Below are 16,055 nucleotides of genomic sequence, written 5' to 3' on the forward strand. Positions count from 1 at the left end.
TGAATGGGTGTTGCACTTTGTCGAAGGCTTTCTCAGCATCTATTGATGTTATCATATGGTTTTTATATTTCTTTTTGTTGATGTGTTGGATAACGTTGATTGATTTTCGGATGTTAAGCCATCCTTGTGTCCCTGGAATGAATCCTACTTGGTCGTGGTGAATTATCTTATGGATACATTGTTGGATTCTGATAGCTAAAATTTTATTGAGGATTTTTGCATCAGTGTTCATTAGGGAGATTGGCCTGTAGTTTTCCTTTTTTGTGTTGTCCTTGTTCAGTTTTGGTATTAGTGTAATGTTGGCTTCATAAAACGTGTTTGGTATTGTCCCTTCCTTCTCAATTTTTTGGAAGAGTTTGTGAAGGATAGGCACTAATTCGTCTCTGAATGTTTGGTAGAATTCATTTGTAAATCCATCAGGTCCTGGGCTTTTGTTTTTGGGGAGGTTTTTTATTACCATTTCAATTTCGCTAATTGTAATTGGTCTGTTTAGGTGTTCTATTTCTTCTTTATCTAGCTTTGGGTGATTGTAGAGTTGTAGGAATTTGTCCATCTCCTCTAGATTGTTAAACTTGTTTCCATATAACTGTTCATAGTAGTTACTGATTATTCTTTTGATTTCTGCTGTGTCCGTTGTGATTTCTCCTCTTTCATTGATGATCCTGTTTATTTGTGCTTTCTCCCTTTTTTCCTTTGTGAGCCTGGCTAGGGGTTTGTCTATTTTATTGATTTTTTTCAAAGAACCAGCTCTTGGTTTCATTGATCTTTTGGATTGTTTTTTAGTTTCAATTTCATTTATTTCTGCTTTGGTTTTTATTATTTCTTTTCTTCTACTAGTTTTGGGGTTTTTTTGTTGTTCTTTTTCTAGATCTTTGAGCTTCGAGATTAGGTTGTTTCTTTGCGTTCTTTCTTGTTTCTTGATGTGAGCTTCTATTGCTATATATTTTCCTCTTATTACTGCTTTTGCTGCATCCCATACATTTAGGATATTGGTGTCCTCCTTGTCGTTCAATTCAAAAAATTTTTTAATTTCTTCTTTGATCTCCTCATTAGTCCAATGGTCTTCCAGTAGTGTGGTTTTTAATCTCCATGAGGTAGGAAAGTTCCTTGCCTTCTTTTTATGGTTTATTTCTAGTTTGATGCCTTCATGGTCAGAAAAGATGGTTGATATGATTTCAATCTTGGTGTATCTGTTGATGTTTGTCTTGTGCCCCAGTATGTGATCGATCCTGGAGAATGATCCGTGTGCGCTTGAGAAAAATGTGTACTCCGTTTTTTTGGGGTTTAGTGTTCTATAGATGTCTGTTAAGCCCAATTGCTCTAGGTCCTTATTTAGAGCTTTGGTTTCTTTACTTATTTTTTGTCTTGTTGATCTATCCATTGTTGATAGTGGTGTGTTGAAGTCTCCCACTACGTATGTGTTTTCTCTGATGTCTGTTTTCAGAGAGGACAACAGTTGTCTGATATATTTTGGTGCTCCTTCGTTTGGTGAGTATATGTTAATGAGTGTTATTTCTTCTTGAAGTATTGTCCCCTTGATCATAGTGTAGTGACCATTGGGGTCTCTTTTTATCTTTTTGAGTTTGAAATCTGTTTTATCTGATATAAGTATAGCTGTTCCTGCTTTCTTTTTTGGTCCATTTGCTTGTAGGATTGTTTTCCATCCTTTAACTTTGAGCCTATTTTTATCTTTTGTAGCTAAATGTGTTTCCTGGAGACAGCAAAAGGTTGGGTTTTGTTTCTTAATCCAGGCTGCAACTCTGTGTCTTTTTATTGAAGAGTTTAGTCCATTTACATTTAGAGTTAATATTGATATGTTAACATCTGTATTTGCCATTGTGTTTGTCTTTCCTTTGAATTTATTTATTTATTCTTTTAATAACATTTTTTTTTTTTTGGCCTTCTTTCATTGTTATTCGCCCCTCTGAGGTTCTGGCTTTAGGACTCCTTGTAGTATTTTTTGGAGTGGGGGTTTAGTTGCAATGAAATTCCGTATTTCTGTTTGTCTGGGAAGGTCCATATTCTTTCTTCAAAGAGGAAGGAGAGCTTTGCAGGATAGAGTATTCTTGGTTGGCATCTGTTTTCTTGGAGTCTGTTGACTATGTCCCTCCACTCTCTCCTTGCCCGTAGTGTTTCTTCGGAGAAGTCTGATGTCAGCCTGATTGGTTTTCCTTTGAATGTTATCTGTTTCTTCCCTCTTGCCAGCTTCATTATTTTTCCTTGTCCTGGATTCTTGGGAGCTTTACTATTATGTGTCTTGCTGTATTTTTCCTTTCGTCGTGGAAGTTTGGTGTTCTTCTTGCTTCTTGTATATCAATTTTCAGCTCCTTCTTCACATTTGGGAAGTTCTCTTCAGTTATCTCTTTGAATATTTTCTCTGTTCCTACATCTCTCTCCTCTCCTTCTGGTATTCCTATAACTCTTATATTTCCTTTCCTCATGGAGTCAGATAGTTCCCGAAGTCTTTCCTCGTTCTTTTTCTTTCGTACTTCTCTTTCCTTTTCTGTTTTGGTTCTTTTTATTTCTGTGTCTTCAAGATTACTTATTCGTTCTTCCATTTCATCTATTCTGCTTTCATTGCTTTTCCCAGAATTCTTTAGTTCTTCCATTAATTCTTTGATCCCCTGCATTTCTTTTACTTCCCTCTTTAGGGACTCAATTTCTTTCTTCTGACCATTGTTTTCCCTCTCTAGGGACTCAATTGCATTCTTCTGATCGTTGATTATTTTTCCCTTATCATTGTTTTCCTTTATGACTTCTGTCAGTTTTTTAATCACGGCAATTTTAAATTCTCTTTCTGGAAGGCTCAGAAATTCTTCCAAGTTATTGTCGTTGCAATCTGGGGGCTGGTTTTCTTTTTGTGGTGTGCTTTTTCTCTGGAGAGTTGCTAGGTTGTGTGTGGTTCTTTTCCTCCCTACTGTCTGTTTTCTAATTTGCTGTATGCGTTGGGACACTGTGTTGTTGGGACTGGCCGGCATCTTGGGTGGACTTCTCTGCTCCCCTCTGGTTCCTCCAGGAGCCATCTGTCAGTTTCAAGCAGTCTTTACTGGAGAAAGGTCCCTGTTCTAAAATGCCGATGTGGGGACACACACCCCTGTGCGCCTGGTCTGCCCTGGCGGTGGGTTCCTGCTCCCCCTCTGGGCTTGGACTGCAGGCCAGAGGGGGTCTGGTGTGGGTGAACTTCCCCCGCTCACCTCTGGCTCCTGACGAAGCCTTCTGCAGGTAGTCTTTACTGAAGAAATGTCCCTGTTCTAAAATGGTGATGTGGGACACACTCCCTGCGCGTCTGGTCTCAGGCACACTCTTCTGCACGCCTGGTCTGCCCCGGCTGTGGGTGCTCGCTCTCCCTGTGGGCTCAGACTACTTGTTCGGAAGGGGCCCGGTGTGGGCTAACTCCCCAGCTGGCCACTAGCTCCTTCAGGAGCCTCTGCTGGCTTCAAGTCGCTAGGTGGCGCCAGAGATCTCTCCTAGAGCCCTTGTGGAGCTGATTTTTCCACCCCGTGGGACAGGGAGCAGAGCGGGGATGGTAGGGTACACCTCAATGGCTTTGGGGTGCTGTGTCTGCCTTGTGCCCCACCGTCGTGGGGAACCCACGCCCCTAATTTCGTGCCCCGGGTCTCAGTTCCAAAGCCCTCAGTTCCAGGCCGCGGGCTGTAGCCCAGATCAGTGGCGCGGGAATGGAGCCTTTTGAATCCCGCTTCCCTGCCTGGGCGCCTTGTTCCTGCTCACTCAGGGAGGGCCTCTGCGGTCTCCCCGCAAGCCTAGGTCGCAGGCGCGGGGACCTGGGCAGCTGAGATCCGATCCGGATCAGTGCGCCGCTTTCCGTGCAAGCTTACTGGGAGGCCGGGGCTGTGTGCTGGTGCTGGTCTCCTCCTGGGGGGCGGGGCTCTCTTTAATGGCGCCTGGAGCTCACCTCCGCGGCGGATCCTGCAGGGTTCTCCACAGCTCCCGTTCACGGGGTGTGGTGGCTGAAATAGTTCCTTTCCACTCACAGTCCCACTTGCTGCGTCCGTTTTTCTTGTTGGCCGTTTTGGTTTGTTGTTTCCCTCCTCTCTGCAGGTTGGAGAGTGCCGACTTTGTGGGCGGGGGAGGGGAGCAGGGTTCTGCGCTTCCCTCCCTCTGGTCCTCTTTTATGGCAACTATCTTCTTCGGGCAGTTTGCTGGAGTCGTCCGTTTATCTTCCGTGTCCCAGTTCTCACTGGGACCTGCCGCTTTTCCTCCCTATTAACTTTTTTTAATGGGAGATCTTACTCGCAGCGTCTCCTCGCCACCATGTTGCTCCGCCCCTCTTCATTTTGTATTTTAATGACATCAGCTTATTCATATATTTTCAAGTGTGTTATTTCTTTCCTCAGCTGTTTTAAGTCTAGTGGTTGGTGCATCAAAAAAATTTTCCTCTGATACTTTTTTCTAGCATTCCCACTTGATTTCCATTTGACCATCAAAGCTTTCATATCCTTGCTGAAATTCCCCATCTGTTGATGTCTGTAGTTTACCTTTTCGAACATATTAGTCTGAATTATTTAAAAATTACTGTTTGATTCTTCCAATGTCAGGGTCATGTTGAATTTAGTTCTCTTGATTGTGTTGACTTTTCTCCTTACTCATTTTTGTTTGTTTTTCATTTTTCTTGTATGTGTGGTTTATAATTTGTGATTGAATGCCAGAGATCATGTATATAATAGTGAAAACCAAAGTATTATTTTTTCCTGGAAATGGGCATGCCTTTTTGTCAGTTAGTGTGGGAACTCAAATGAATGTAATCACAACTTAACTAGATTTGGGTTTTACTGTTGTTACTGTTACTTTCAGTGCTCTTTGGCTTTCAAATTCCTCTCCAGTTGGCCTGCTGATTCCTTGTGCTGATATTTTAGTGTCTATAATGATTTTAGATTATTGGTTTGATTCTGGTTTTTGTTTCTCCCTGGACCCACAAGTAGCCCCTTGGATGTCAGAGAGTTTTTCTTCCATGTTCTTAACTCTCTGTCAGGTTTCAGTTGCTGTATATCTGTACTGCAGAGGGTTCTTCCTCCAGTGGTGGGCAACTATCACTAGCTATTCAGTTCTAGACTTATAGTGGGGGCAGGGCTGTTTTCTCTTACTCTTTCCCAGCCTTGTCTTAGTAAAGTTGCACTTAGGTAAGCCTCACATCTGTGGTTTTTTGAGCAGGACTTTCCTGCCCATGACTAAATGGGACCAGACCTCTGCTTGTTATAGGAGTCAGATATTAGGCCCAAGAAAGTTTAGTGCCCTTCTCCATGGGAAGAAATTTTTCTGCTACCTTTCTGCATGTAGCAATTACCTTTGCATCTATTCTGCATGTCAGAGAGATTCCTATCCTCTGAGAATGGTTTTGCTTCTTTCTACTCCACCCCCTTAAAGCTGTGGATCATTGACTGTTTTCTAACATCAAGAGGATTTGTTGGTCTCTCCTCAAACAACTTAAAAGTTTTGCTTTGTAATAGAAATAGATTATGGAAATAGACAGGACTTTGTGCCCACCTCCAGCAACCATGGGGTACTTCATTTTCACCTGCAGGGCAGGAAAAGTCTTGTCCCTAAACTTTCTTAGAGCACTCAGAGAAGGCCCAAGGGAAGATCTTGCTCATAAGTAGAATTTCCCCTTGTGTCTTAGACAACCAAACAGACACCAGGCCTTTAACAATTTGTTAAAATTTTAGCTGACCTCCTCTTGTCCATTTGCCTGGTGTCCACAACTTTTACCTCTGCCCTGCCAAGGGTGAAATGGTCTGTGTGTTTTGTTTGTCCTTGGAGAATTTTTTGCTCTTTGGAATTCAGGTTACTTTATTACCTTGTGACCTCATGTTTGATATAATCAAGAAGAGTTTTGTTTTTGTAGAGTGTACAGATTTTTTCTTTTTAGTATAGGAGTTATATTGTTTGCAGCTGTCTATATTCTAATTGGAAGTGAAATTCTCTAGGTATCAATGTATTTTTAAAGTTCCTCAGGGTAATGCTAATCAACGAAAAATTTAAGGACATTTCTAGGAAAAAGAATTTCTTAGGAAATAAATCTGCTCTATAGAGTTGTTGTTAGTGTGAGTGTTATTAGGATTATACAAGTAATTTCTAAGGAAGTCTTCCACTATCTTCAAAATGGAACATTTGAAGTTTAGAACAGAAGTTACTAGGGAACATAGATTTACTTGTTTCTCTCAATCAATTCTGTAGTTTTCTGGTCTTTGGCTACAAATTCTTCTTTACCTTCTCATCATTAACATAATTATCAGAAGGGAAAATATTTGCCTACTTTTTTCCCACACAAAGGGTTGGAAGCTGTAGTCTGATTTCCAAGGGTCATATGTGTACTAAATCACCAATCAAGATCCTCAGTTACTCTGGACAAAGAAAGCATTTTGGCACTCAAGAAGAGAATCTATAACCATGTCTCTTTCTTAGTGCATGTATTTCCCATTGGCAGAATCGCATTGCAAAGCGCAGCAGGAAACTGGTGGACTATGACAGTGCCCGTCACCATCTGGAAGCTTTGCAGAGCTCCAAGAGAAAGGACGAGAGTCGGATCTCTAAGGTACATCCTGAGTCCCCTGATGAAATCACTCTCCATATATTGTGACCTACAGCAATTTTGCTTCTTAGGATTAAAGGATTCCTTTTTTAAAAAGGTTGGACTAAGGATAGAATTTAAACAGAAACATGGTACTGTAGACTGCTTTCCATACTTAATCAATGCCATATTAATTAAAAATCAGTTTTTTCACATTTTTGTGAAGTTTGCATGAGTGATCCTGACTCGTGCATTTTGATCCAAATGTATTTTGGTCCCCAACAGTATTGTAGGATCAAAGAAAATAACACGTGTTCCTGAACTTCTTTCTGTGGCTGTGTTCCATATTTGATGCTAAAATGCATACTCAGATGGGAAACCAAGTTTGAAATTCTCAAACATCACTTTTGATTGTCTAAGAATACACACATATACACACACACGTATATACTATATTTGGACAACATTCCTTAGAAAACCCATTTAAGTAGCTTTTATCATGTAAGTCAGTCGTTTACAGATGCCAACTAACTGATAACATCAGCTACCTTCTCCCTCTGCTCTAGTCTTGCTTCTTCCTCTCTGCCTACACACAGTGAATGGTTTTTCCACATCATATAGTCAATCTGCCTCTCTACTGCTTAAGTCTCTTACTAGCACCCATTGCTTGTAGAAATAAAAATTCTAAATACCTTGGAACAAAATAGATGAGCTTCACAATTTCATTATTACTTGTCTATCCATCATTATTAACTTTAAGGTCTTATTTTGTTCCCTTTCTTTCTGACATCTCAAGCTTGAGCCTTCACAACTTACATATCAGGTCCCGGCCAGTCACAGTCGCAGGTTACCTTGTGCAAGTCTCTACAGACGCAGGCACCATGTGAGCACTTCATATACATCCCCTTACTACTCACAACACTTGTAAGGTCGACATTACTAAGTCCACCTGACAAGTTCACACAGTCAGTGAGTTAAGGTCAAACCGGAGGAACTCCATCTTTATGCATTGTGGTGCGTGCTCCCCCCACCCTTCTTTAGCAAACATTTGCTTTTTCTTCAAGATTCAGTTAAGGGGAGGGTGAGGGCAAGGGATCAAATCGGAGGGGAAAGCACAAAAGTCTATGGTGATGGTTCACAGGTGTCTTGGTGGTGGGAATTTTATGGGGACTACACCTCATAGGAGAACTCAAACATTTACAAAAATGAACAACAATGGAAAAATTATAAATAAATAAAAAGACTCAGTTAAAATATTGCCTTCATTGTGAAACCTCGTTCCCTGTACCATGTTCCCCATAACATATTCAGAGCATATTGTAAGTCCTATCTTGCAATTAGACTTCCAACTAGGCTGGGTTTCTTAGGAAAAATCTATGTCCTGTATCCAGAGCAGAGTAGTACTTGTGACAGGCAGTTAATGCGTGTTTGCAGAATGAAAGAAAGTGCCAGAGCTTGCAGGAAAAATCAGTATCATCAACTCATTGGAATCAATTCATTGTAATGAATTCAGTAATGTAATGAGATTTAACATTTCACTTTTACTGAAAATAAATAAATGTGAATTTTAACCACATTTCTTTCTTTCCCAAAATATTTCTAAGATGCCGTCACACTATCCTATTTTATATTAAATGATGTAAATAAAATTATTTGTGTTTATGTGATAGTCTTTAAACACATTGTTATGTGTCATTTCTAGGCAGAAGAGGAATTTCAAAAAGCACAGAAAGTGTTTGAAGAGTTTAATGTTGATTTACAAGAAGAGTTACCGTCGTTATGGTCACGGTAAAGGTGTTTCTGTACAGATTTTGTAGAGAACTTTTACTACTTATAGAAGTGGTAGTTACTCTTCTTGCCTCATGTGATGGGTTGTTGAACACTTAGAATACGCCTAATGTGACCAGAGAACTGAACTTTAAATTAAATATATTTTGTTCTAATTTATTTGAATTTATTTTTTAAACTTTTATTTTTATGGGCCTCCTCTGGTGGCACAGTGGTTGAGCGCTGGGTTGCAAGGCTGCCCGCAGCCTCTGCAGCAATAGTTCGATCCCTGGCCACCGGTGAGGGTCTCACCAAAAAAAAAAAAAAAAAAAAAAAAAATTCAGTTTTATTTGTATGCATACATAAATCTTTAAAAAAATAAATATTTATTTTTTTTTTTATGTATGCATACATGAACTGGGGTATGGGCCAAAAGTGCAGAGTGTGAGAAGATTCACCAGAGAGCGTGTGGAGAACAGAACAAGTAGATCTACTGAAATAACTGCTGAGGGGAGCAGCAGGTGAGACAGGAGAGGTCTGCTCTGCCATGTGGTTTAGCTCCATGGCCGGGAATTGAGCTCATATCACAGTGGCTGGCAATAGCTTGATAGCCCTGAGGGTTTAACCCCTGCACCACCAGAAAGGCCTTAATTTATTTGAATTTAAATAATGCCATGTGGCCCGCAGCTATCAATATTGGGTGGTACAATTTTAATATTTATAATATTTCTTAAATGGAATTCCAGGTATCAGAACTGCCCTTGAACTTGCAATTTGCAAGGTTAACCTTACTGTATAGAAATTAGAGGACTTCTGTTTGTCCTATAAAACTAAGCATGCTGTGGATCTGGACTAGAGTTTGTCCATTTTTATTTAGCATTCTCAATATTTTGTCAATATTAAACAGTCGGTATTCATTTTTGAGCTGACTGTCTAGAGGAAATTTTAACTAGCTCACTATAAAACTAATCTGTAAAGACATGCTCACTTCATTGTGCGGCGATAACTGAAAGTTCAACATGTATATTAACTTCTTATCTGAATTACACGTTCTTTCAACATCCGCATTTAACTTTTTGGTGCCATCACTGCTGGGCTTTCAGCCTCAGAACTTTGGAGTCATTTTTAACATGGGAAATGAAAGGGTCCTCAAAGGAAACTATTGATCCTTTTTCAGTGTGGTTTCTGGCTTGGCCACACACTGAGCTCAGTGCTACCACCCTGATCTCATCCTCCTCATGTGGGTTATATGGTATCTTGACTTCACATTTCTGACATTGACTCACGCTGTAGATCTCTTCATTCAAGCTCCAACTTCACATCTCTGTGGTCTGCAGGACCTTTATGTGCTCCAAGATTGCCCCTGTTCTTTCAGGATTTTGATAGCCTGAATATAAAAACTTTTAGGGATAGTTGAGGCAAATATTCATTTATAATTTTAATTTATCTTACTTAAAGTTATATGACATGTGTTTTTCAAGAATTTTTTTCTAAAATTTCAAAAAAATTTGTATCCAAGATACATTTTTTTTTTAATTTTCTTTATTGACGTGATGTTGATTTATACTGTTGCTCCTATTTTAAAAGGATAGTATCCCCCTTTGCAGTAATGTTACCATGGTGCTCCCACCACCAAAACAACCCTAGTCACTACCACAGTCCATTGTACCCCCTCCCTAATTTATTATCACCCCTTACCCTTTCCTTCTGCTTTTGGATAGACCTGAATGCCTCAGTTCTATAGTCTGCTTTCAAGGGTAGTTTTCGATTGTGACTTTATCTGACCATTTGTCTGTTTTCTCTGTATTCTACATATTCGAATGTAACTTTACCTGACTGTTTGTCTGTTTTCTCTGTATTCCACATATTAGTGACACCATCAGTGTTTATGTTTCACCTTCTAATTTATTTTGCTCAACATAATCCCTTTTAGCTCCATCCATGTTGCTGCAAATGACATGATTTTATCTTTTTGGCAGCTGAATAGTATTCCGTTGTGATATGTACCATAGCTTTTTTGGGTATTCGTTATTTTTATTTATTTATTTATTTGTTTGTTTGTTTGTTTATTTATTTATTTTACATTGCTGTTCATTTTTTTGTATGATATTTACTTTCTGCCCTCAGGTGTAATTCCTGTAAAATCCCCACCACCAAATCACCTGTGAACCATCACCATAGACGCTTTTACTCTTCCTTCCCATTTTTTTTTTAAATAATTTTGTTTTGAAGTTTCTTAACATCCTGTTTATTTTTTTTTTTAAGGATTTATTTATTTTAGTTATACAGCACTGGGTACAGTCAGAAGTGTGGGAGGGTGAGAGAATTCACCCAAGCCAGAGTGGGGAGCAGAACAGGCAGACTGATGAAATACACTGCTGAGGGGAGCAGCGGGCACTGCAGGAGAGGTCTGCGCGCCATGTGGGACTCTCGCCTGTGGCTGGGGATCGAACCAGCGCTGCAGACGCTTCGGGCAGCTTTGCAGCCCAGCACTCAACGCTGCGCCACCAGGGGAGGCCCACCTTCCCCTGTTTTGATCCCTTTACCTGCCCCACCCCTGATGTAGGTCCCGTTTATGGTTTGCCTGCTAGTTTTGTCTTTTGTTTTTCTGTCCCCTTTTTTGGTTTCCCTATATTCCTCCTATAAGTGAAACCGTTCGATATTTTTCTTTATCCTTCTGACTTATTTCGCTGAGCATAATCCCTTCCAGCTCCATCCATATTGTTGCAAATGGCATGAGTTTATTTTTTGATGGCTGAATAGTATTCCATTTTGTGTATATACCATATATTCTTGATCTAATCATCTGTTTTTTTGGCATTTAGCTTGTTTCTGTCATACCTATTGTAAATAGTGCTGTAATAAACATAGACATGTAGGTTTCCTTTCAAATTAATGTTTTTGTGTCCTTTGGATAGATTCCTAGGAGTGGAATTGTTGGGTCATATGGTAGATCCATTTTTAATAATTTGAGGGTCCACCACACAGCTTGGTTTGACTATTTTATATTCCCAGCAATATAAGAGAATTCCTTTTTCTCTGCATCCTCACCAGCATTAGTTGTTAGTTTTTTAAATTTTTTAAATTTATTTTTATTTATTTATTTTAAAGATTTATTTATTTATTTATCTTTCTATCTATTTATTTATTTATTTATACAAGCACTGGGTACAGTCAGAAGTGTGGGAGGGTGAGAGAATTCACCAGAGCCAGAGGAGGTAGCAGAACAGGTAGAAGGACCGAAGTATACTGCTGAGGGGAGCAGTGGGCGGCAGGAGAGGTTTGCGCGCCATGTGGGACCCTCGCCCGGTGGCCGGGGATCGAACCGGCAATGCAGAGGCTGCAGGCAGCTTTGCAGCCCAGCGCTCAACCGCTGCGTCACCTGGGAGGCCCTAGTTAGTTTTTTTAATGCAGGCCATTGTTACTGGTGCAAGGTGATATCTCATTGTGGTTTTGATTTACATTTCCCTGATTATAAGAGATGTTGAGCATTTATGCCTGTTGGACATCTGCATTTCCTTTTTGGAGAAGCGTCTCTTTGGTTCTTCTGCCTATTTTTTGACTGAGTTGTTTGTTTTTGTTGAGTTGTGTAAACTCTTTGTAGATCTTTGATATAAGTCCCTTATCTGTTGTATAGTGTACAAATATTTTTGTTGAACTTTGTATTTGCGTGGTATGATTTTATGTTGTTTATGTACATAATCTTTAATTACCATAACTACAGATGTCCCCATATTATAGATGTAAAAGTTAAGCATGATTAAATCTCTCATCTAACATTGTAAAATTTATGAATGCTGAAGCTGGCATTTAAAAACACTCCTGTGGGGCCTCCCCAGTGGCTCAGTGGTTGAGGGCTGGGTTGCGAAGCTGCCCGCAGCCTCTGCAGCACTGGTTCAATCCCCGGCTGCTCCCCGGCCACTGGAGGAGGGTCCCACATGGTGTGCAGACCTCTCTTGCCACCTGCTGCTCCCCTCAGCAGTGCACTTTGGTTCTTCTGCCTGCTCTGCTCCCTGCTCTGGCTCTGGTGAATTCTCTCACCCTCCCACACTTGTGACTGTACCCAGTGCTTGTATAAGTAAATAAATAAATCTTTAAAAAAAATTTAAAAAAAAATAAATAAAAACACTCCTGTGTTTTTTTTCCCTGTAATCCCTGACATCTGTATTAAGACTTTATCCAAATTAAAATTACATCCAGTCTTTCTTCAATAGTTTAATGCATATTTTCCTTCTAGCCATTTTTCTCTGCCTTGAAATTGAAGTTAGTACTTTGTATCTTCTTTCCTTCTACAGTGAAATACTTAATATATTGGACATGTAGAAATGAACATTTATTAACTAGTAAATGTGTGAGATACTGCATCAAACTGTTCATAATTACTCAAAATGTTAGATGGGTTGCTCTATAACTATTTGTTTTATCTAGTTTTTCTATAGCATTCTTCAGTCTTTTGTTTCCTTATTGATCTTCTGTCTAGTTGCTCTATTTTTTTATTGAAAACTATTGAATTTTACAACTATTATTGATAAAATATATCTATTTAATAGTAAGCTTTGGCTTAATGTATTTTGGGGCTTTTTCTTATACAGATGTATATATTTTATGTATATTCATAATTGGTGTATCTTGATGAATTGACCATTTTATATATATAAAATGATCTATCTGTGTCTTATAACAAATATAATCAGTTCATTTTCAGGTATTCTTTACCTGAATGAACTTTTTTTTGCTATGGATCTGTCTGTGTCTTTAGGGTGTGTCTCTTGTAGGCAGTGTGTACATCTACTATAGAGTTAAGTGTTTTCAGTATGTTTTCTTTTCTTTTTTTTTGTTCCTCTATTCTTCCACTGTTGCCATTCTTAGAAAACTGTCTCAAATTTCTTATGTATAAGGAAGAAGAGAAATGAAGTACTACCTAAAGGAGGAGATAGAAAAACACTAATTTGAAGGGACATATGCACTCCTATGTTCATCAAAGCACTTTTAACAATAGCCAAGCTATACAGATAACCTATGCCCAAAATCTGATGAGGATATCAGGAAGATGAGGTATATATGCATGATGAAATACTACTCAGCTATTAAAATAGGTAAAATCTTGCCACTTGTCACAACATTGTTGGGACTGCAGGGGATTATGCTAAGTGAAATAAGTCAGAAGGAGAACTCAACTCTCAGATGGTATAACTTATATGTGCAATATAGAGAAACTAAGGGTCAGATAAAGCCAAACTAGTAACAAACCATAAAAATCTGAATGTAGAACTCAGGCTATGAATGGTGCTGAGGAGGGGGTGGGGAGAGAACAATGTAGGGCAGTAGCACAGTGGACAGTGGTGTAGGACTGTGAGCGCTGGAGGGGAGAGAGCCTGTTCCTCTAAAACATAAACAATGTTGTACACCAATTATACCGCAATAAAAATAAATAAAATATTTCTTTAAAAACTAAGTAAAGGGAGATGTAGATTCAGATTTGAAAGAGGAAATACTATGGTATGTTTATCTACTCTAAGGAGCTTATAATTTACTAAATTTAATAGAGTGGTATCATAAATAAAAAAGTTTCTTAAGAAAATACTTGAGCTAAGTCTTTATTTTTTTCAATTTTGTTTTTATCTTCCCCATACAATTGCAACCACCTTATTTTGACTCCAACCCTCTGTTCCCTACCCCGCCCCCCATAGTGTGTCTCTGGTTCATAGTTGTTTGTTGATTTTGATTTTTTCTTTCTTATAGCTATTCTTTTTCCTGGTCCCTTATTTAAGTTTTCTAGATTCCTGCTATGAGTGAGACCATCCGGTATTTTTCTTTTTCTTTCTGGCTTATTTCTCTGAGCATGATCCCTTCCAGCTCCATCCATGTTGCTGCAAATTGCATGTGTTTATCTTTTTTGAATGCTGAGTAATATTCCATTGTGTATATGTACCACATCTTCTTGATCCTGTCATCTGTTTTTGGGCATTTGGGTTGTTTCCAAAGCTTAGCTATTGTAAATAGTGCTGCTATAAACATAGGGGTGCAGGTGCTCTTTGGAATTGATGTTTCTGTGTCCTTTGGGTAAATACCTAGGAGTGGAATTGCTGGATCATATGGAAGCTCTATGTTTAGTAGGTCAAGAAATCTCCACACAGCTCTCCATAGTGGTTGAACCAGTTTGCACTCCCACCAACAGTGCAGGAGAGTTCCTTTTTCTCCACACCCTCGCCAACATTTGTTGTTGCTAGTTTTTTTAATATGTGCTATTCTCACTGGTGTGAGATGGTATCTCATTGTAGTTTTGATTTGCATTTCCCTGATAGCAAGTGATGTTGAACAGTTTTTCATATGCCTGTTGGCCATTTGTATTTCCTCTTTGGAGAAATTTCTTTTTAACTTGAGCTAAATCTTTAAAAGTGAGTTAAGTTACCATTTAGTGAAAAGGATTTTCTAGACTGAGGTAGAATATAAAGGCATGGAGATTGAATCATACATATATATTAATTGAACTTTAATTAGTTTAGTGTAGTGAGGATCAGAATCAAGTTGTCCAGGAGTACAGTTGTCATAAAGCAAGAGAAGCAAAGGTCAGATTAGTTTATCATTCATTCAGTAAATATTGATTGACCACTCACAATTTACCAACCACTCTTTTAGCTGGGATCCTGTAGTGAAAGTTTTTCTTTTCCTTTTTCATTAAAATGACATTAGTTTATAATATGCATAGTTTCCAAGATCACATCTTCTCACCAGATCTACCACTAAATGTCTAGTCACCAAGCCTTTTTATCTACTCCTTCCCTACTGCTGACCCTCTGGAAACCATCATCCTCAGAATCTGAACATTTGGGTTTTTTTTTTTAAAGATTTATTTATTTATTTATACAAGCACTGGGTACAGTCAGAAGCGCGGGAGGGTGAGAGAATTCACCAGAGCCAGGGAGGGGAACAGAACAGGCAGACTGACGAATTACACTGCTGAGGGGAGCAGCGGGCGTGGCAGGAGAGGTCTCCGCACCAGGTGGGCCCTTGCCAGCGGCTGGCGATTGAGCTGGCGCTTCAGAGGCTGTGGGCAGCTTTGCAGCCAAGAGCTCAACCCGTTGCACCACTGGGGAGGCCCAGAATCTAAACATTTGTATTTGTTTTTGTTTGCTTTGCATTCCACAAATGATTGAAATTATGTGACATTAGTCTTTCACCTTATGACTTGTTGCTATTAAGATAATTCTCTTAAGGTTCATCCATATTGTTGCAAATGTCAAGATTCCCTTTTTATGGCTGAATAGTATTCCATAATACTGTATTTACTTTTCCTTCATGAGGTGCTTGGGTGTTTCTAAATTATGATTAGTGCTGAAAGGGACATAGGAGTGTATATATGTTTTTAAGTTGATATTTTCATATTTGGGTCAATTCCCAGAACTGGGCTTACTGGATCATATGGTAGTTCTATTTTCAATTTTTTGAGGAACTTTCACACGGTTTCTATAATGCTGAACCAATTGACATTTCTACCAGCAGTGCACAAGGGTTCCTTTTTCTCCACATTCTCACTGACATTGATTCTTAACTTATTGGTGATAGCCACTATAATTGATATAAGGTGAAATCTCATTGAGGGTTTGATTTGCATTTCTCTAGTAATAAATGATAAAAATCATGTTTCCGATGTCTTCTGGCCATCAGTATATCTTCTTTGGTGAAATGTGTATTTAGAGCCTCTGCCCATTTTGTAATTGGATTATACTTCTGTTGTTGAGTTTTATGTTTTATATTTTGA

General features: G+C 39.1%; 1 protein-coding gene across 3 annotated transcripts in view; it reads left to right on the top strand.

The window, feature by feature from the left end:
• The window catches only part of AMPH (amphiphysin), a gene marked incomplete at both ends in the record, with an annotated part of 242,204 nt that overhangs the window by 156,747 nt on the left and 69,402 nt on the right, over positions 1-16,055 (top strand). For all 3 annotated transcript variants that reach the window (XM_084229176.1, XM_084229177.1, XM_084229178.1), the window contains 2 exons: positions 6,443-6,550; positions 8,229-8,314. In XM_084229176.1, the coding sequence (XP_084085302.1) occupies positions 6,443-6,550; positions 8,229-8,314 (194 nt within the window). The remainder of the gene's footprint in view (positions 1-6,442; positions 6,551-8,228; positions 8,315-16,055) is intronic.

Source organism: Talpa europaea (assembly GCF_964194135.1).
Source record: "Talpa europaea genome assembly, chromosome: 3".
Taxonomy (NCBI): Eukaryota; Metazoa; Chordata; class Mammalia; order Eulipotyphla; family Talpidae; genus Talpa; species Talpa europaea.